Source organism: Arachis stenosperma, chromosome 1, assembly GCF_014773155.1.
Source record: "Arachis stenosperma cultivar V10309 chromosome 1, arast.V10309.gnm1.PFL2, whole genome shotgun sequence".
Lineage (NCBI taxonomy): Eukaryota > Viridiplantae > Streptophyta > Magnoliopsida > Fabales > Fabaceae > Arachis > Arachis stenosperma.
Window position 1 is genome coordinate 116310286 of NC_080377.1, and position 21294 is coordinate 116331579.

The window sequence follows — 21294 nt, forward strand, 5'->3', positions numbered from 1 at the left end:
ATGCATACATTCAATTACATAAAGCCACAATTTTTTATACTAATTACATAAATAATTATTTAAAAAAAATAAATATAATTACACAAATCGTATAAAATATTTTATGATCTTAGTGCATTAAAATTAAACTCTTTAAAATATCAAATGAGTCATATATTACATACTGTGTTAATTTTGGAAGTGTGACAAGAATTAAGAAACGGAGAAAGAGAACAAACAAAAAATGATGAAAAGTCAACAAACAGTCTCCATCTTCAAAGCTGCTTCTTTTCCATCTCCCACCCCAGTTGCTCGTCAATGGTGACTGCTCTCTCACTCAACCAATCATATCATTTTCACAAATTTATTTTTTTCTAGTACCTCAATTCCCCAACAAAGCTCTCATTTTTAACTAAAATTTTAGCATATATAATGTTTTTTTAGCTGTTACTATTTATATAGAGTCTTTTACTATTAAAGTTTATTTCTTTTCTTCCTTTAAAAACCAAGTGAGAAACTCTGAAAGAGGTAGTGAGTTATCTCCATCATCAGAGAGTGCCATAATCATCATCACTATGAGGAAAGGACTTCTGGGCCCCAGTCTCAAGCTCTCTGTCCCTGCTTCATCTGATCAAGCTTCTTTTTCCAAGTTCCTGTGAGTCTCTCTCTCTCTCTCTCTCTCTCTCTCTCTCTCTCTCTCTCTCTCTCTCTGCATATGTAATTGAATGTGATTGTTATGTGTTTGTGTTTTTGACTAACTGGGATTTGTTTGTATTATGGGATGTGAAAATTGCAGGACTGAAAGTGGAACCTTTAAAGATGGGGATCTGCTTGTCAACAGGGATGGAGTTAGAATTGTTTCTCAGAGTGAAGTGGAGCCTGTAACTTATTTCTCTATCTCAAATCTTTTCCCTTTTTTATTTTTTATTTCTATATGTTCTTATCTTTGCACCTGATGTGTTTGTGTTTGTGTGGTTTTTTTCCTTGAATACAATATCCAATTGGATTGGTTAGTTGTTTGTCCAACTATTCTGCTGCATTTCATATATTGGATCTATGAATTGTCTTCTGTGATGTGAAGGGATTCCTAAATTTTCTATTAAGTTCCTTGTTTCTAGGCTTCCAAACCCAAATGGAGCATATTTCTTAGCTTTTGCTACTGTTTTGAACTGAAGCAGATATTGTTACATAATTTAATTTCTGTTATAATTTCTCCTCTTGATTGCTTTCTCTTTAAATGGAGACTCAAGCTGCATAAAATTATGCATTTTGCTCAGCTGAAGTCACTCAATTCACGAGCACGAAATAAACTTGTTCTTGACCTTCATTTCAATTCCATTTAAACTTTTTGAGTGTCTCAGTTCAAACTTGTTCATGTTAAACTCCACACATGTAGTTATAATGAAATCTAACTCCCAGAATTATGCTTTTTAATATATTGAGGGCATGGTTTAAAGATTGGATTCCTGCACTTTTGTTTTGTCTTTTCATATTTTTGTCACAAATGCACAATACATATGCTGGCTGATTTCTCCCACTCTATGTTAATATATGGCCATAATATGTCATATTATCAGCCACCTCCAAACCCGATCATGCCGATAGACAACCAGCTAAGTTTGGCAGATATAGACACAATCAAAGTGGTTGGAAAAGGAACTGGAGGGGTTGTGCAGTTGGTGCAACATAAATGGACTAATCAGTTTTTTGCATTAAAGGTATACTCGATGCATACTGCTACTTTTTTTTCTTTTACCTTATTGGTTTATCTTTTTGTATTGGCAATGTCTAGCGCATAACATATCATCTTTCCATCTCCATCATGTTGATTTCGCTGAACACTGGCATTCAAAACTTGCTATTTTCATTCAATTTCCATGCCACTTTAGGGGGCATGCTATGTTAAATTTCAGAAAATGTTCTTTTCTTTAGAGTATGATGATTTAATTTCATCATGGGTAACTCAATTACATTCAAGTAGTTGGTTAAAGCATTGATTGGGATTTGATATTCTGGGACATGAAATAGGGCAAGTGATGGGGTAACATATCTCATGTAATGGTTTCCCTATTTGCTTTTTAGTATTTTTAAAATTTCAGTTGTTTCTCTGCATGCTTGTAAGTTAGCAATCTAGTTTAGTAGCTTGAAATGCTGCTGCTTCTATATAATAATTTTTACAAAGTAATTGAACTGATGAACTAACTTCTTCCTTAATGCTGTTATCCACTATGGTCTACTATCACTTATGCATGATTTCTTCTCAATACAGGAAATTCAAATGAATATCGAGGAGTCTATGCGAAAGCAGATAGCACAGGAGCTGAAAATTAATCAATCAGCACAATGTCCTTATGTTGTTGTCTGCTACCAGTCATTCTATGCCAATGGTGTTATATCAATCATCTTAGAGTACATGGATGGAGGGTCCTTAGCGGATCTTCTGAAGAAAGTCAAAACAATTCCAGAGGCTAATCTTGCAGCCATCTGTAAACAGGTGAGGAAGTCAGAAACTATACTTCAGTTTTTCCCCCAAAATTCTCTTCTCTGAATCCCGAATCTGATTGCGTCCATTTCTTTTATTTTTTATGTAGGTGCTAAAGGGATTAATGTATCTTCACCATGAAAAACATATCATCCACAGAGACTTGAAACCTTCTAATTTGTTGATAAATCATAGAGGTGAAGTAAAGATTACTGATTTTGGTGTGAGTGCAATTATGGAAAGTACATCCGGTCAAGCAAATACTTTCATCGGCACATTCAACTATATGTCTGTAAGTATTATATGCAATATATTTGTCATTTTTCTCTGATCACCAAGTTGTAAACTGTTGCATGGAATTTAACATCCGCTCTACCAATTTTACAGCCGGAGAGGATCAACGGTAGCCAGCGTGGCTATAACTACAAAAGTGATATATGGAGCTTGGGATTAATATTGCTCGAGTGTGCTATGGGGAGGTTTCCATACACACCACCAGATCAAAGTGAGAGATGGGATAGTATTTTCGAACTAATTGAAACCATTGTAGATAAACCTCCTCCTACTGCTCCATCAGAACACTTTTCTGCAGAATTTTGCTCATTTATATCAGCATGGTATGTGATACTTTTGACTAAGTAACATGCCAAAAGAGAATAAAATAAGACATTAAATAACACTAGTTTTTTCTTAGAAGTCATCATGAAATTAGCTTGGATGCTTGAGGAGCCTATAATTTTGTAGAATGTCTATAAATGAATAACAATAGTAAAAGTTTTTTCTTAAATTTCTTGTCATTGTGTGATTCTTATGAGACTTCTAATCTTCCTTTTCGATCTCCTCTTCGTTTAGCTTACAGAAAGACCCGAAGGATAGACTAACAGCTCAGGAACTCATGGTAGGAATAAATCTTGATTCTTAGCTTTTACCATGCACAAAATCATCTTCCTGACACAATATATCTGATTGAAACTCCAGGGACATCCTTTTGTCAGCATGTACGATGACTTGCATATAGATCTTGGAGCATACTTCTCCAACGCAGGATCTCCACTCGCAACCTTATAAATTTTGGTATGCACTATGGTTATATATATACATGGTTATGTTTTCGAGCCCTTATCTTCAATTAGAAGGATCCTTTTTTATGAAAGCATGTCCTAGGTTGCCCAGGAGGCTGAAACATTATTTTTTAAGGCAATATAATCTTTTTTCAGACATAGTTTCATGGACTACAAATGATGGGATTTAAGATACTGATATTTCATTATATATTAATGTATTTATTTATTTTGTAGGGTTGCTTGGCATATGGGCAGTGGTAGCAGATGAGTCAAATTCAGAGGCAGTTCCTGGGTTATGTCTAAAAATTCTGTATTTTATTATTGAGTGATTGAATTTCAAGAGTTTGTTGAGAAGCTCTTTATGTAAGGGCCAAGAAATTGCAACAGTTGGCTGTTCATGAGGAATTTTAATTCTGAAATTCAAGTTTTAGGGATCATTTGCAACAAAATGTTTGACCTCCGAATGATTTTGCAACAAATCATATCACTAGGATTTACCAAAACTGTTGAAATTATATGGCGCTCAAACTTTTAATACACATAAGTTCTCTCGGGCTGTGCTAATGGAAATAAGAATTAAAGATATGAATTCACAATGCTTTTAGCTATTCTTTAGTCTTTTAAAACCTGCACTTCTGGCTGAAGGTTCATTCAAGCTATGTTTGTGACTTTTGTATTTGGTTAAACCTTATCAAATTGTTCGGAAATGCTTATAATCAAACAAAAGTGTGGTTGCCATAAGTTTAGAACTATGTTCTGATCATTTGAACATCTATGAAGAAAAGTTAGTAATTAAACTTCTCAAATTTTTTATTCTTGGAAAGCTCTGATAGTCATAAAGATAACTTATCCAAGGTGAAGGTATCATTGTACAATGCAAATTTAGCATACATAACTTACTTAGCCCTGTGAAAAACTGGCGGGCTAAATGTGTTAATACTTAATACTGCCAAAAAAAAAAAAAAAAACTGAAAATCAATAGGATAGTAGTTGAAGATATTACATATGTAAAACTTAATGCTAGATAACATGTATTTTGCTTATGCTTTTCTCTTAATTTTTCTTTGAGCCTTCAAGTCTATCACAATTACAGATATGTTATCTTTGCTTCCCCTTTGGAGGGCAAGTCTAGAGAGATACTCTGCAGCAGAGTGAGCTGCAGGGTCAACTCCTTCTTCAACTTGTTCGGTCATTGACGCATTCTCGCCATACTTCTTGTGCCAAAGAAGGATCCTCTTCCGTGCAACTTCGCAGGCTTCTTCATTTGTCACCACATCCCATAAACCATCACTAGCTAGAATAAGGCACTCGTCATGTTTCTCCCGTTGCACAAACTTCACTTCCGGTTCTGGAATAATACATGGTTTCAAGTACCTATCACCTATTGGACAAGAACTAAGATGATTAGACTAATTGCAAGAAACTAAATGCTATATTTTGTAGCAAAAAAAGAAATACTTTTTCGTAGTATCCTATACAAAGGCTGTACCATTTTATTCATTTTACTAGAAACCATAACCCTTAACAAGAAAAAGTTTACAGTAACTAGCATCACTTCAAATCCAACTACATTGACATAAATATGCTGCAGAGATGCCAAAGGCAAATACATACCTATGGATCTTGACATTGCCAAAACGCCAAGAACTCGGTACCCTTGCCAATGTATGACCCTTCCTCCTGCAGCTTCTATCCTTGCCCACTCATCCTCCCTGTTTGGCTGCAAACATGAAGTAAAGTCTCCTCTATCAGATGGCTCCAATTTTTAACTCATGAAAAACATTGTGAAAATAGAAAGAAGTGCCTTACTTTGTGGTCAGCAGACAATGGAATGGCTTCTTTTCCACGATACAAGACGGCTCTTGAATCCCCACAATTTGCGACTATTATGTGTGATTGACTCAATATGGCAACCACTGCAGTGGAGCCAGCAGTCTCAGGAGCAATTGGTTCAATCGTAGACTCTGCTCCACCACTGTTATTTCTGCCATTACCAGCTCGAATTCCTCCAACTTCATCATCTACTTTCTGAAAGCAACTTACAAATGCTTTCTTCCAATGGTCCTGTAAACAATCTCCTAGTTCTGTTTCTGCCAAACTTGATTGTGCAGCTTCTATCTCCTCAATCAAAGCTGAATGCAGGCGTTCCCGGCAGTAATTGGCAACCTACCAACCAAAAAGAACAAAAAAATAAAATCCAGTTAGTGTCAGACTTCAATAAAAGTTGTATAATTTTATTTTGATAGTGATTTTTAACTAATACCTGAAAGCCTCCATGTCCATCATAGACACCGAAAAAGTGGGCTAATGAGCATATTGTGTTATCGTTCACATGGCTATCTGTTAGCATCTTTGAAGGAACTTGAAGAAGTTTAGGCTTAACAGCTATAGCATCTTCCATCTCTGGTCTTTTTCCACAGATTGATGAAAAACCACAGAGAACACGACTACTCACTTCCGAAGCATTCGGGTTGCTTGTTCTGTTAGACTGATCAAGAGGTGCAGCACAAAACTTTGGATCAGATCCATCCAATCCCCTTGGATCCTCACTCTCAAGATCCATTGCAACAGAAACTGTGTTCTCCTCTGGCTGCAGTGCTGGATGTGTCTTGTTTAATCCATACTCAGCATAGATTTTATCATCAACCCCTATGATAACTGGCGAATCTATCTCAGAATAAATGGCCTTCAAGGATGCAGCTTCCTCCCCAGAGGGGCTGCGTTTGTCATTGGAGCTTGAACTATGTAGACAATGAAAATCCACAGCCAGCATGAATTCATCTTCCTTCCTTGGTGGGTTATGGCTTTCTCTCAAGACCCAATTACTGTCACATTCAATAACCATTTCTGAGACAACGGCAGCTCCAACTTCATTCTCCTTCATCTCTGCAGATACCGTAATTTGATGTTTGAGACTAACATCAGAATGATTATCACTTCCAACAGAATATGGTTGGCAACCTTCAACTGAAGGATTTAATATTAAAGCTGCAGCAGTATTTGCCATAAGCTTTATACCAGTTATCTCCACGTGGGTTGCCACTGCTGACTCCTTCTGAATCAAGTTCCCAATTGTAAATGGCACTGCAACACTAGAAGATATTTCCTCCATTTGTTTACTTTGCCTTGTAGCAATAGCCTTATCCTCTATAGTATCCAATAAGCTATGCAAAGCCTTTAACCACTTTTTCCCTTGCTTTTCCCTTAATCCTCTTTTCTATGGCTCAATCAGCATCAAAGGCAACAATAAGGCTCCTAAGACAAGTAATCAACAAGTTTAGAGACAACCTTCCCTAGAGGCACTAAAATTAAATACAGTGTAACAAGACTCATTCAAAAGGCTACATTTATTGAAGCAGAAAAGCTGATGCAAGAATAACACACTAGATCCTTTTGTGAAATTCACCTGATTTTGGCCTTGATCCTATAATGTAAGAGGGCACAAGTGGTGCTCCAAAACCTTATATTCCTAACTCCACACCAGCCCTCTGATCCCTGGAAGGATACACAGGCAATTTATTATTTATTGAACCAGAATCATCATATAATTGACAAAAGTCAGTAAATGTTTTGTCTCTCTCTCTCAAACAAAAACAGGAACAAAGGAAATGGGTTCATTGGAAACAAAAATAAGAAATAAAATACGAAACAAATAGCAGAAATATGAGAAGAGAGACGTTCCCTAGATCTGAGATATCCAACATCAGCCATTGAACATAACTCCCCATGGTATCGACAATTATGTTCCTTTCATGTGTCAACTACAACAAGACCACCTCAACCCCTCAAAAGCATATTGATTGCAAATATTGGTCATGTCAACAACTCCAATCCCACTAGGTCCCTTCGTTATATCTATCATGAACTATTCCTAGATTTCATTCCTTAGTGCTCTTAGATTTATCTCTAAGGAATAAAAACAAACAGTTAAAGGGCATAACATATTAGTAATCTGAATTGTTTTGCTTACCTTCTCAAAATGAAAGGTAGTGCATGTAAAGCCAAGGAAGGGAATGAAGGAGGAGGAAACAGAACAGAAAGCCTCAAGTATATGCAGTTATTGTTATTATTGTTGTTGTTATTGGTTATTTAGTAATTAAGTTAGGAAAATGAAATGAAAGCACAAAGTATTTATTTCCTTCAGGAGTTTTTTATTCTTTCTGATAAGAAAAAGAAAGGAGTTTCAGCTTTGGAAAATAAATAAATTTAGTAACATAAATAATTTAATACGCAACACGTGTCTTATTTTTCCTTATGTTGGAAATTTTCAAAATTCTTTAGAATGAAAAAGTAAAAGCAAAAAAGTAAAATGTATTATGTAATTAGGCATGACATTATTTTATTCTCTTTCTGCTATGGTAGGATTATGCAAGAAATTGACACCTAGCCCTATCTTTTGTGTTTTGGTTGATGAGTTTGGTTACATCATTATTTAAAGAAAGCATTTTTTTAAACTACCAATACAAGATTAAGACGTGGAAGTCATTCTAATCTTTAAATTCAACCCCTTCTCTCTTTCATCCATTATGGACGGACCATAGTATCTTTTATTATTACAAGCATAGTCATCATTAGCTAATTTATTAATTAATCAAAGATCAAATGTTGAACAATCGACAACATCGCTTTACTTAAATACATTGCTAATCAATAATTATTTCGAATTTTTCATTAAAATATATTACTTCTAAAAACTTTTTTTATTTTAAAAAAACTTTATTATATCGATTATACTATATGTATATTAAAATTTAAAGCTAACAATTACGCTGCGTTTGTTTAGAACACTGTTCAGTATTTTGTGTCCTGACAGAAAAGACACAAACACTAACAAGGAACACAATTTATTTTTTATTTTTCTTTCATTATTCTTGTTAATTTTTTATAATTATATTTTTTATGATTATATTTTTTATTTCAAATTTTTTTGAATGAAAAAAATGAGAATAAATTGGATTTTTATAATTTGTTCTAGTTTATTACCAAACAAGATACAAGAACACAATATTTTGTGTATCTGTACATCAGTGTTTTGTCCTGTCTTATTTTCAGTGTCTTGTTCTATCCTGTTCTTAGAAACAAACGCAATCTTAAAGTCGATCATCCGTATAAAATACATATTAAAATATAAATATATATAAAAAATAATTAAATTACATATATATTTATAAAAAAATATATTATTAAATAATTTTAATGACTGTTTTTAAGGTGTGTTATTGTATTATTAAATAGAATAATGGAAAATTTCGGAAAACAAGGAAAGAAAAGCAGAAAGGCCAGTACGAGGAGGCCACGTGCATGGGCGAGAGAATCGAGAAGCTCAGCACCAAGGGAGATGTACGAAATTATTATATAATAAAAAACAATAAAATAAATATATAGGTGCAGATGGGGTGCGTGCAAATGGAAAAAATGGAAGAAAAAGGTTTGCTGTATATAGAAAAGAGAGAATGAGGTAATGTTGTAAGAGAGAGATGCATGAACTGACAGAGACAACAAAAACCTGTGAATTATAAAACCAAACGTAACAAAGTGAAGTGAAGCAGTGACAGTTGACGCGTACAACATTGGCATTTGCCACTCCCATGCTTCTAAGAAGATATATCCTACAGATTCTCTTCAAGTCTTTAACCTCTTTCTCTTCAATGTAAGGTTGTTGGAGAAATAATTCATTCTCCTAATGATAAGTCTTTAATTATAATTATTATGAACATCTCCTAAGTTATTAAATAAAAAAATAATGTTTAAAAGTTTGTTGTTAAAAATAAAAAATATAAATATTAGAATTGTTTTTTTCATATACAGATGATGATGATGTCATCATTCCTTAATGCTGTTAGCATTATTTATGCATATAGGTTTGTGCCGAAAGGCAGTGACAGATGAAGAGAGGTTCAACAGCCTTCAGTTTGTCTCCACGTGTTCTCTCTCTCTCCATCTTGGGAGCTGACCAACCGACCATATCATATTCACTCCTCCAATCATTCATCCCTTTCTCTCTCTTATGTCTTCTCTTTCTGCATGTTACTATGTTTAATGCCATTAAATTGAAATAAAGATTTTGCTAATTGAAACAAAAAAAAAAAGAATATTATTGGATAGTTAACAAGGAAGAACATGATCCCTATGTCTGTTAGAAGAAACACCAGAAAGGTTCTTCAAGGGTTTCTTGGATAAATGTCAAAGGTTCTGACAGATTCTCATCAAGTCCCAATATATAGAGCAAAAACCTGACTCCAGCAGCAGCATCAAGTCAAATATATCATGAGGAACTCAAGTGTAAGGAGAAAGACAATCATGTGAGTGAAGTTATACATGGACAACATGCCATCCAAGTTAACTTGAACATTTATGTTCCAACCGAATTTTTCTACAAGATCACAGCAAGATTGTTTAACTAAAATCATATCAGAACTTAGAAAATGATATGAAACTGGGAATTCCATGAAGGATTCAGCTTGCAGCTCAATTACTTAAATAAAAAATTTGTCCAAGCACTAATCCTGCCAAGAATATCTGAGTTTACTTACCAACAAGATGCCTGGTTAATCTTCAACATCTTGAGTCAACAAGGATATCTGAACTCTCAATGCTTTGTAATGATCTTTTATGATTATTAAAAGATCAGGCAAAATGTGTAAACCAGGTTTACTTTCAAAACCTTTAATTGAAAAACATAGAAACAGAGCGCTTTATTCTTGCAGATAATAAATCCAACACCCTGATGATGAAAGTTAACCAGAATCTGCTAATCTGATGAAGCATAAATGCCACCGCTTTTCTGCACAAAAGTTAAAAATCTGGACTGCACCTGGATACATAAACAACTCAACTTCATATCTGCAGAGCTCAAAGTACCAACAAAAATCCTATGCTCAGAATAAAAGGGAAAATGATAAAGGGAAGAAGGGGGGAAGGGCTTGAAAAGGCCAACAGAAGATTTCAACCTGATGTTACTGCAGAAAATGAAAAGCTGATTTTATTAGAAATATTAAATGTATGTACAAGGGGCCTTGTCTCTGATTTGTAAGAGCTACAACCAGGGTACTGTGGCTAACATATAATCTACTAGAAATACTAAATTGTACCTAGAACAAAAAGATCTTTACAGTGGAAGTCACGAATTTCGACATGAGCAAAATCTGAAACAGATGGAAAGGTCACTCAAAACCAACTTGGAGAGTCTACCAAAGAATCTATATAACCTAATTGTGGACAGGATTAGCCATAAGACTATCCTATGTGACTAGTCATTTCTTATAAGTACTTTGTTCCTTTGTTATTGGTATAATGAACAGGACTATACAAAGAAAGCAGCTTCAGACCATCATATTCAAGTCTGAAAGGTCATCCATGGGAATTTCAAGGCCCATGAAATCGTTATCTTGTAATCCATCGTCATCAATATTCAACCATGAACCAAGATCCTGACCTTGGTCAGCAAGATCATCAATTCCTGGTAGCTGTAGGTTGGACAAATCTATAGGCTCGTGTTCATCCAAACCACCCAAGCCATACTCATCCTTTTCCTTGGCATTGCTATTAGTAGACGTTTCATTTGATTTTGAACTAGATGGGAATGCTGCTTTAGGCTGCTCTGATAACTTGCCAACGAGGCCATTGACTGAAACAGAATGCTGTGTTGCTTTCTGCTTAGGCTTTGCTTTGGATTTTCTTTCTCCCTTAGCACTGGATGATGCAGGCCTACCAACTTTTGTAGTTCCATTTCTAGATAGCACCTCTCTGCCATGTCCCTTTCCATCTCTATCCCTCTCACTTCTCTTTCCTTTTGCACTGCTTGTTAGAGAACTTACAATGCCAGGAGCACTTGAAGTACCTATTGTACCACCAACATCATCAAGGGACAATTCCCTCTTCTTCAACCTATTTGACCAGAGGTCCTCCTTCCCACCATTTTGTTCAGATGAATGATTTATAGCAGGGAACATATCTGATGAACTTAGCTCATGATTATCTAAATTCTGACTAAATTGTGAAGGGCTCTGCTGTGAACCCATGGAGGCTGCAAAAGAAACAAAATGATGGCACTTAACACAGCCAACACAAGCAGATTAGAGCAGCTATTAAATAAAGTAATGCAGAACGCACCTGTTCTTGCTTCCAGAGTAAGGGGAGAAACATATGGTTTTGAGGATTCAGCCTCCATTCCATCTAATTGCCGGACAGCATTAAGCTGGGTAGCAGCAGCAACGAACATATCCTTGAAGGAAGACTCACTGAAGCAGCTCTTGCCTGTATCTTCAAACTGATGGCACCGTTCCAATGTCCGCTTAACAAATCCCAATGCAGCTTGCTTGGCCATTTTGTTGCTTGAATTTCGCCCACCCGAGGTACCAGGACCCCAACAAGCCTGTCAATAAATCATTTGTCAGTACACTTTGCCATATGACCTAATGGTCACAAGTTTTAGGCACAGAAACAGCCCCTTCAATCACGGGTAAAGATGCATATCCACTGCCTCTCCAACAGGAAGTTTTTTTTTCCTAATGATAACATAAAAAGGTAATCCAAACCATCAGTATACAGAGTCCACTGAATTCCAAGGCTTGAGCCTAGTTGGCTACCACAGGTAAAATTCCCCTAATGCTCGTAATTCCTTGGAATATGTCAATATATCATGTCTGAATTTATATCTTGATATTTACTCCCTCTTTCCAGTAGTAAATGGTAACATTATATACTATGAATAAGGGGAATCACACTATATGTTAGGAAGATTACCATGTACTTCTCATAAGCCATTACAATGAGTTTTTCCATGGCACGTCGTTCAAAATCCCTGTTAACCAGAAATTAGCATTTTCATGAGCGTATTGTAGGCTAAAAATTCTTAAACTAAGCAAATGATAAGGGTATAAGTAACTTTTTTTTATTCAAAACAAATAAATCATAAATGACGCTGCAATTACTTTTCTAGAAGTTCTTTTCCCACTGTGGCAGAATTCAACAATCCATCTAGCATGCCTTTCTTCTTGGAAACCTGAATATTCAAGAAGCAAGATCAAAAAGTGAATTGCATATTAAAAATGAGGTTAATTTCAATGTTGAATGAACTTCTGAGCCAAGCCCACATATTTACAATAAACTTGGAGAATGATAGTCCCATGTCAGTTAGTATGTGGGGAGAGTGGCATGGTAAGAATAAGATTCCTAAAAATTCCCTTCATATTAATTTCCTTTCCCTTCCCTTCCCTTCTCCCGCATGCCCCCATAAGGGCCCCGCTTCTGATTACCATCTTACCAAACTAACATAAATATTGAATGTATAACTATTACAAGAAATCCTAAGTATGGGTAAATATATAACTTGGCCTCAGCTTCATTCAGTACCTGTCCTTGGTAAAGCTCCTCTACCCTAGCAATCTCCTCCATTATTCGTTCATCATCTGTGTGTGACATTTCAGGCTTGAAAAAGAAAAGCAAATCAATAAGCATCATACTAGCATGCAAAAAGATTTAATTATAAAAACCAAAAACATCTTACAATAAATCCAATGGCTACATCAATAAGAAGACTTCCAGTTGGAATGCAGAACAAACCAGAACAGTTTAGTTAAATTCATCGGATTTGGCAGATAAGCTTACCACTGGTTCCAGGGCAATTCCAATGCTTTGAAGCTCCAAAAGAAGCTTATCATTAATATCTAAGCTATCATATTGCAGCTCTGAACATCTTGATTCTTTATCATGGAGTAACCCATTTACAGAGTTAGCAAGGCTTGAATTTAACCCAGTTGATGGAATACGAACTACATCATTTTCACCTTCATTATGTTCTGGATTCCCAAAAATCCGATAACCATTATAAGCAGAAGGACAACAAAACTGAAAATCAGTTCGTGATCGATAATCCAAGCCACTCAATTCAAACTCCCCGTCGGTCTCAAATTCAGCATCGTATGCATCAAACTTGAAATCTTCACCTCCACTATCACAATCCTCTGAGATTAATGCTGCTATAAGCCTTTGATAGAGAGGAGTTGAACTATGATCTCCTTTAGATGGTTGTAACTGCTCTGCAATAATTCCAGTACTCCTTTGAGCATCAAGGCCAACATCTCTTTCAAAGCCATTCAGCCCAAATCCATTACCAATGGTTTCATCAGTGTGCATCGGTGTGCTTGATTCAAGATTTTCCTACATGCCAAATGACATGTTAAAAAGTATCAAAATTTGATTAATTTGGTCCTATTACAGCTTTCTCTCAAAAAATCCAACTTCTCGAGTAAATTTAGTTATGCTTTAATTGACAACAAAAAGTTTATTTACAGACCATTAGAGCATTATAAGCAAAAGAAACTTGCCACTCTTTCTAAAGGTGAAGAAAAGTACCTTCTGCTTCCAGTTAGCAATATCATCCTCAGATATTAAACTGAAGAAAGGCTCCATCTGCTTCCAGAACGGGCTGGAAAAGGCACGAGCTGCACCAATATTTTTTTTCTCTTCAAAATTACTCCACCAGAGGAACACATATGGGCAACAAATAAGATAGTATAAAGTAAGACACATACCAGAGTTGATAACAGCCTTTACAGCAGCCAACAGCTCTTCATGTCCATCTTCTGACCCAACTAAACCATTAAAACCAAAGGTGAATAACTACATGCAGTCACAGTGAAAACTTTAGTCAATTGATCTTAAACAGGAACTAGTACCAATAAAGTCTGCTGCTGCACTAACAGCAGTAGGCTTCTGACGTGCATAGGCTTTACGGTCAGAAAGTTTCCTAGTTGGTGGACGACCTGCCTTGCTGCAAGGATTCATAAAAGCAATAAAACGTTAATGTGCAACCAAAAAATCACTGAACAACTTAAACTATTCAAACAGAGAGTTTAACCTCTCATTCTTCTCTAGTCTTGCACTTCTAAGTTGTTTTGCAGTTCCAATATTTCCAAGCTTTTCAGATGTCATTGGCACCAGAGACCTTGAGGCAGTAAAACCCCGTCCTGTCCTTCCCTGCCTTCGAACACCATCTCCATGTTCTTCTCCAGATATAATCTTATTCTTTCTTGTTGGCAAGACCAAGTTAGACACCTTTTGAATGTTTTGTCCACCTTTCTGTTCAATCTCTTCTGATTTCCTGCTCTTCTCTTTTGGTGGTTTAACCTCAGCCATCCCTGACTCTTCACTTTCAGATAAGGCAGCTGAAGATGAAGTATCGCCTTTTAATTTATTTTGTTGCGAATTGCCAACCAAGCGTCTAGCAAATCCTAGCCCAGCATCATTACCAGCCACATCAGAGACAGCATCCGAAGAAGGAGCTTCATCGTTATTTGAAGCACTGGGCATGAAATTTGTTCTTCTAGCAGTGCGAGAGCTCTTTTGCGGCCTTTGCCAGTGAACAACAGGTGGGGAAGATGACCGTGCTGATGCCACACGTTTGCGATTGTTTGTACCAACACCAGCAGGAGGCTTTGTGGTGCAATGAGACAGCTCCCAGTCATTAGGAACAGCTGCTCTATGGACAACTGGTGACAACTTGGGGGCAACTCCAGAACTTGATCGTGGGGCCCGAATAGCAGAATTCATCTTTGTACCAGAGGTGGGGCTAGCAGAATTAAATTCATCTCGAACAGTTGCCCTGTGCATAGAACAAAGCATAGACATTGAATAAATTACAAAATAAATATCAAAAGACATTTGAACAATAGTCACAAGGCGTCAGAGCACACAATGAAGAAAAAACTGAACAACCCTACACAAAACAAGAAAATTAGGAGAAAGCAGCAAGCAGCGGCGACAAACTTTTTTTTGGGGGGGGGGGGGGGGGGGGGGATGTCATCAAGGATGATAATTATAACCAAAAGAAGCGTAGAACTATAAAACAAAAAAAGGGCTCACTGATTTGCACTTACTTGTTAACAGCTTTGAAGTTCACCTTTTCCTTGTCTGAACTAGCAGGACGACCCCGCCTCTCATTGACAAGGGAACCATTATCTTGGTCATTTCTAGGGGTAGAGGTACGGATGGCCAACCCAGTCTGTTGAGAGATGCCATCTGATTTTCCACTTCCAACAGTTCCATTAGATACCCCCGGCCTACAGAAAGACAGAAAAATATTGTATTTTTAGGCTAGATCATATCAGGATAATCAAAACGGAATTGAATCATTAAAAAAAAAGGAAAAAAAGCTCCTGCTCATAGCAAGAAAAACAGTACATGATATGTTCAATATGCGAATTTTGATCTTTATAATCAGAAACAACCTAGCAAAGTACTCACAATAATAATCAAAATCATGTGAGTTTTGAAGTAAATCCTTTTGCATATACACTATCTGGAGACAACCCCCAAACAGTTGTCTCCTACAAATTAATTTTATTCTTCAATTAATATAGATATCCATAAAAGGAAAATTTTAACAAATTAGCATCAACCAAAAGAAGGGGTCGCTATTCAATTTGTATCCAAACACAATAGAAAGATTCTTACCATATCAAATTTCATTTACTTTTACCATTTGATTTGACCACCTAATATCTAGCATTAGAATAAGTGAATGGCAAAGAACCTTTAAAAGAATAATGGTGTATACAACGCCGCCGGAAAAATGTAGAAGTTTAAATTTACATTAGCAGAATACGGTGCAAGTTCACAAGTAAGGCATTTTTATGCGCTGTATCTTCAGCATGGTTACCAATGGATCTACAACATGATGTACAGTATGGCTGCCCCACAATTTTTTCCTAATTTTATAAGAAAATTAAAATGACCTTCTAAATATCGAAATGAAAAATGTATTGAGTATTTACTTTTCATCTGCTTTTAGTATATACTGTGAGCATAATTTTGTTAGTTATATATTTATATATTGCCTGCTTTGAAAAATTGGAGTTACATAGATATGTCTAGAGCTTAACCAAACTCAAATTTTTGTGTATGGCACAAATTTCACACATCCTACCAACTTACCAAGAGAGCTGCTAAAAGTATTTTATTTATTTATTTTCGCCTTCTTTTTGTTTTCTTGCCTTCCAGCTCTTTTGCTTTTATCTTTTGAAGAGGATTTCATATCTTTCCACAATACATACATTTTGGGAAAAAAAATACTACAAGGAAAACTGCCTTAATGTACACAACATATTCATACCTGAAAGAATGAGAATCGTTACTTAATTTTGACCGGCCATCAGCAACAAGTCTTTGTTGCATTCCCTGTTTAGTCTCCTGGAAGGTGTTAACAGGTTTTGTCAATGTGTTTGGAGAACCATCTAGTTTGATGCAGGAACGCTTCTTCTTCATTTTTGACTTTTCCCAACCATCACCTCCAATAGGTAAGGTTCGTTCCTCACCCTGAACAGCACCACTGTTGGTAATCCGTAGCATTTCCTTTTCTCTGTCCACAGGTCCAGATGGCCTGACGAGAGAATTGGTTCGCACATCCATCTGCAGTTCATCAAAAACAAATCAGCTTTATTCAACAAGTTTTAAGGAATTCCCATGCCAATATGAAAGCTGACTCTCCATGGAAAGAATAAAGGCATAAAGCCACAACACACATATGCCATCTGAGAACAGAAAAACTGGGGGAAAAGAAAAAGAAAGACAGAAAGAATTCTCTGGATTCCATCTTTCAGAGAACAAATGCGAACGGCAAAAACCAACTCAAAGCACATGAAGCACTGAATACAAGCTTAAAAGGATAGCAACACAATATATTAACACACAAATACTTCCATGAATTCTAATTACATACAAGGATGATATCTTCCAGAGCACCAAGAAATAAATGCTCTAATAAGCAAACTTCGCAGAGATAGACTTCAACAAAAGTAGTTTTCCATGTATATATGAAGAACAAATGTTCCAAAATAGACTACTAGAGCTTATACCAACTATAAACATGCAATATTTACTTTAGAATAGTAAAGAACGGGATAAGCAATAGGAGCTACTTAAAGGAGTCAAATCCGTTCAATGTTAATACTGGCAAAAAAGAATGGGAGGCGGACCAAAAACACATACCCTGACATCAAGCATAGAAGTTCGAGTGCGCTTGTTAGGAACAGGATTTTTGGTCCGTTCTTCTGACTTTTGCTGCTCAAGTTCAAAAGTACCTGCATGACCTTGAATTCCGACCTTACTTATGCTTGGCCCCAAGACTGTCCGATCACTTAAGATGGCATTGGATCGATCACTAGAAAACCCTTCAGCCCGAGATCTCTTCTTTGAAGTTATACTTGGGAAAACCTTGTGGAATACCGATAAGGCGTCACTGAACATTTTCACACGTTCCCTGTTAAATAATCAAATATTAGTACTTATTTATACATGCATAACTTTAACACATAGCAAAAACCTACAAAACTACCTCGCCTTCAAATGGCTTGCATACAAGGTATCCTTCAGTCGTTTGATTTCTTCTGGTACTAGCTTGCCTTTTGAAGAACTAGACGGAGATTCATCAGGTGAAATTCCAAGTGCAACATTTACATGACGTTTATAATCTATTTGACGATTAGACTTGTGCTCTCCCGCTAACAATTTCGGATCAAAGTTCACACAATTGAAAAAGTTCACCACATCCCCATGTGTTGCTGAAGAGCCGCTTCTTGACATGCTTGTAACAGAAGACAACATAGGACTTTCCATGCTTTCACGGAAGCTACCTGATCTATCTAATGAAGCAGCCATGTGGGATCCACGCTGCCCAGTGTACAATGGTCTATCTGGGCTACTGGAAGTTGGATCAAACTTGCTAGATGTTGCCATTGCACTAGTATGCACACAGCATTTGAATAAAAGTTACAAGACACAGAGCAATGCATGACAAAGATATGGCACTAAGCCACATAAAGGGCGAATCCAAATCACCAGAAATCAATCGGACAAAGCACCTGAAATGGTCAACATAATCTCAGACAAAAATCAAACTCTTCTTAATGAGATACAAAGATACTTATGTAATATTTTCAAATGAATGAATGTCTTGCAACTGCAGATCAGGACTTGACGTAGTAATTCTCAAAAGCACCATTCATAAAATGAAACAACTCCAGCCCCCCCCCCCCCTTTTTTTGTTTTTAAGGGGAAAAAATCCAGATATTAAACACTAATTGCTAAGACATCATATGGCACTCAATTGAATAGTTAAAGTTATGCCATTCTCCTAACTGCAACCACATTGCTCCATTGTATTTTTTCTTACTCTTTTTTTTTTTTTTCAGAAAGAAGAAAAACCATATTGTGGTAATGTTCATAAAGGTATTTCCAAACATAAAAACCAAACCACAGAAATCTCAAAGTTAAGAGCAACCGGATTCTCATAAAAAAAACTACTTAAAACAAATGCTCAAAAAGTCATCAAAAGGTATACCATTAATACTTACGAGTTCACATCCTTAAATCACTATTTTATCATCTCTGTACAGTATACACCTCCCCAAGAGTTGAGACGAAAAACTCACTTTTAATGAAACATATAGCACAAGACAATGACCTAATGTTCTCATAGCAACTCTCTTCACAGTTCACATTACGTAAACAATTTAACTACCTCAATCACAATGGAATGAGAAATACCATGAATATTCTTTCCAGGCGAGATGCAAAGCACTGACCTTTAAGTCTTAGCAGCAATAATATGTCATCAAGCACTCTTTGTTGTGAGTGTAGGTATCTTTTGATGCTGCAGATTATTATATGAAGGAATATATTGTTAACAAGGACACCCATGTAAACATTGAAAAGATGAACTGAACAAACCATGAGTATAAGTTTTTCCAAATCTAAGCCAGTATTGTGCTCTGCTGACAAGCAAGCCCATCCCAAGCAAGTCACAAATGCAATCACAAGCAATTCCGATTGACAGAACTTTACCAAGCATCATGATCATACACAGGAACATAGTTTAACAGAAATAAATGCTCAACTTGAATCATGGAAAATCTATATCATCCACATTCTAAATGCTACGGAGATTTATTTACAGCATACCACATGGAAACCAATGACTACACCCAGTCATGCTGACTAGACTTCAAACCCCAACGCTATCACATTAATTATGCTTCATTAGCATAAAAACAGACAGAATGCAAATCATTAAAATAATCAGCACAATTTCTAACCCCACAAAAAAATATTACCAAAAAAGGAAGTTAAAAGACCCACTTTCTCAATGTCCAGACAGTAACATCAAATGCATTCTGCTGCTTAAAAATTTTCCTTCCAAAATTCACCCCATCTTCATACTCTTAAAGTTCACTACAATACATTATCTACTAATCTATTACCCAATGGCGGCACATTAACAAAGATTACTATGCACTCTAAACTTCAATAAATTTTTTTAATTTATGAAATAGTAAAAAAAAGTATAATATAATATATAATTTTGGTAAATTGTTATCCAAAGTGGTAATCCGATAAAAATCAACAGAAAAATAAATTTGCATCTATCAACAGCATAGTTCGTGTTGCATACAGTGTAGCAACTCCATGCAAGCAAACACCCCTTCCCCCTTATATTCTTCGTCTCAATTTGCTTGGAAGCACAATTTAAAAAATAAATAAAAATTAAAAGTAAGAGACGAAACCCTAGGGGTTGAATCAACCAAAAAAATAAAAAACAATAATAATAAATAACAAACTACCTCCACGACCCAAGTAAAAGCATTCAAAATTGCATGAGACTAAACCCTAGAAGCTGAATCAAAACTGGGAAAAAAAATAAACGGAGGAGGAAATCAAAATTGAACACCTTTTGAATCGTTGCAATGATGAGAGAGTGGTATTGGGAAATTTTGGGTGAGGATGGAGAATTTGGGTAATTTAAGGAATCGAAGGTTTGGGGTTTTTTTTTCGAATTTGGGAAATTAATGTTGCGAAGAGTTGAGTTGCCTGAGTTGGACCTCCAATTTCGTACGAAGCGAAGCCATGGAGGACGAGGAGACCGGTGTTTTGATCGGCAACAATTGGACCAATTTGATATTACTCTTTTGCCCATACATTCTGTTTTCCGGAAATTTGTGTTGCCATTTTTGCAGGGGCTTTTTGGAGATACCGACCTTTTAATACGGTATATATAACTGGCAATGAGTTACCAACATGTGATGTGATTATTGAGATGGTGTCACATAATCATATGCAATGTGCTATAATATGATATAATAAATTTAATCTTTTGGTATATCTCATGTTTCTATAATTCTTTAGGACTCTTAATTAAAAGTTTAGTTGAATAATAACTTGTTTACCAATAGTTTAGATGATATACAAATTAATTTAATTGCTGCTTTTTTATGTATATGTAATATTTTTGTAAAATAAAATAATAACCAATTCTTTGGAAAATATATAATGCCAAATATTTTTCGGTAAATATTAATACATTATGGAGAAAGTGAAGAATGCACTTTTTAAATTTTAAAATTTAAATTATAAATACTAAATTCTGAATTTTAAATTCTAAATGTCTTATATCTTAAATTTTAAATTTTAAATTTTAAATTTAAGACATTAATATAAAATATAATAAATAGAATATTAAAATGAGAAAATTCAGGGACCAGTAATTTTTATATTTTGTGGCCAAAATTTAACTATCAAAAAAAAAATGAATGATCTCTCACTATTGGATGTAATTTCACACCATTAAAAATACTATTGAATTGATGCTTATAAAATACAAAAATTGCTGCTCCTAACATTCCTCTATTAAAATTTATTTAATCGATAAAAAATACATGACTCCTTACTTAAAAATAGAGTAGAAGAAGTCATAAATTGGATTGTAAGTCCAAT

The 21294-nt window shown here is 35.6% G+C and overlaps 3 protein-coding genes across 7 annotated transcripts; 1 reads left to right on the forward strand and 2 right to left on the reverse strand.

Annotated features, from left to right (window-relative positions):
- Nucleotides 1-216: 216 nt before the first annotated feature.
- LOC130967188 (mitogen-activated protein kinase kinase 2) lies at nt 217-4121 on the forward strand. 2 transcript variants are annotated; one of them, XM_057892012.1, is made up of 10 exons: nt 217-300; nt 490-634; nt 776-860; nt 1557-1697; nt 2249-2473; nt 2571-2753; nt 2849-3078; nt 3314-3359; nt 3440-3535; nt 3760-4121. In XM_057892012.1, exons 2-9 carry the CDS (start codon nt 555-557, stop codon nt 3527-3529), a joined length of 1080 nt encoding a protein of 359 aa, XP_057747995.1. In that variant the 5' UTR covers nt 217-300; nt 490-554; the 3' UTR covers nt 3530-3535; nt 3760-4121. The 2 variants fall into 2 exon arrangements, with proteins under 2 accessions (XP_057747995.1, XP_057747989.1); XM_057892006.1 differs by lacking the exon at nt 217-300 and having other exon boundaries at nt 388-634.
- A 217-nt stretch (nt 4122-4338) lies between these two features.
- LOC130967173 (protein phosphatase 2C 50-like) lies at nt 4339-7644 on the reverse strand. 2 transcript variants are annotated; one of them, XM_057892002.1, is made up of 7 exons: nt 7496-7644; nt 6932-7020; nt 6544-6780; nt 5789-6411; nt 5335-5691; nt 5140-5245; nt 4339-4906 (listed from the first exon to the last, which is right to left on the reverse strand). In XM_057892002.1, exons 3-7 carry the CDS (start codon nt 6635-6637, stop codon nt 4566-4568), a joined length of 1521 nt encoding a protein of 506 aa, XP_057747985.1. In that variant the 5' UTR covers nt 6638-6780; nt 6932-7020; nt 7496-7644; the 3' UTR covers nt 4339-4565. The 2 variants fall into 2 exon arrangements, with proteins under 2 accessions (XP_057747985.1, XP_057747977.1); XM_057891994.1 differs by having other exon boundaries at nt 5789-6780.
- Nucleotides 7645-10481: 2837 nt separating this feature from the next.
- On the reverse strand, nt 10482-20521 carry LOC130967201 (uncharacterized). 3 transcript variants are annotated; one of them, XM_057892020.1, is made up of 16 exons: nt 20252-20521; nt 19110-19177; nt 17861-18386; nt 17515-17785; nt 16640-16935; nt 15405-15587; nt 14387-15130; nt 14205-14299; nt 14061-14120; nt 13882-13970; nt 13135-13686; nt 12880-12954; nt 12459-12529; nt 12271-12328; nt 11638-11899; nt 10482-11551 (listed from the first exon to the last, which is right to left on the reverse strand). In XM_057892020.1, the coding sequence occupies exons 3-16, from the start codon at nt 18259-18261 to the stop codon at nt 10848-10850; spliced, it is 3861 nt and encodes a 1286-aa protein (XP_057748003.1). In that variant the 5' UTR covers nt 18262-18386; nt 19110-19177; nt 20252-20521; the 3' UTR covers nt 10482-10847. The 3 variants fall into 3 exon arrangements, with proteins under 3 accessions (XP_057748003.1, XP_057748008.1, XP_057748015.1); XM_057892025.1 differs by having other exon boundaries at nt 19072-19177; XM_057892032.1 differs by lacking the exon at nt 20252-20521 and having other exon boundaries at nt 19072-19838.
- Nucleotides 20522-21294: the final 773 nt, after the last annotated feature.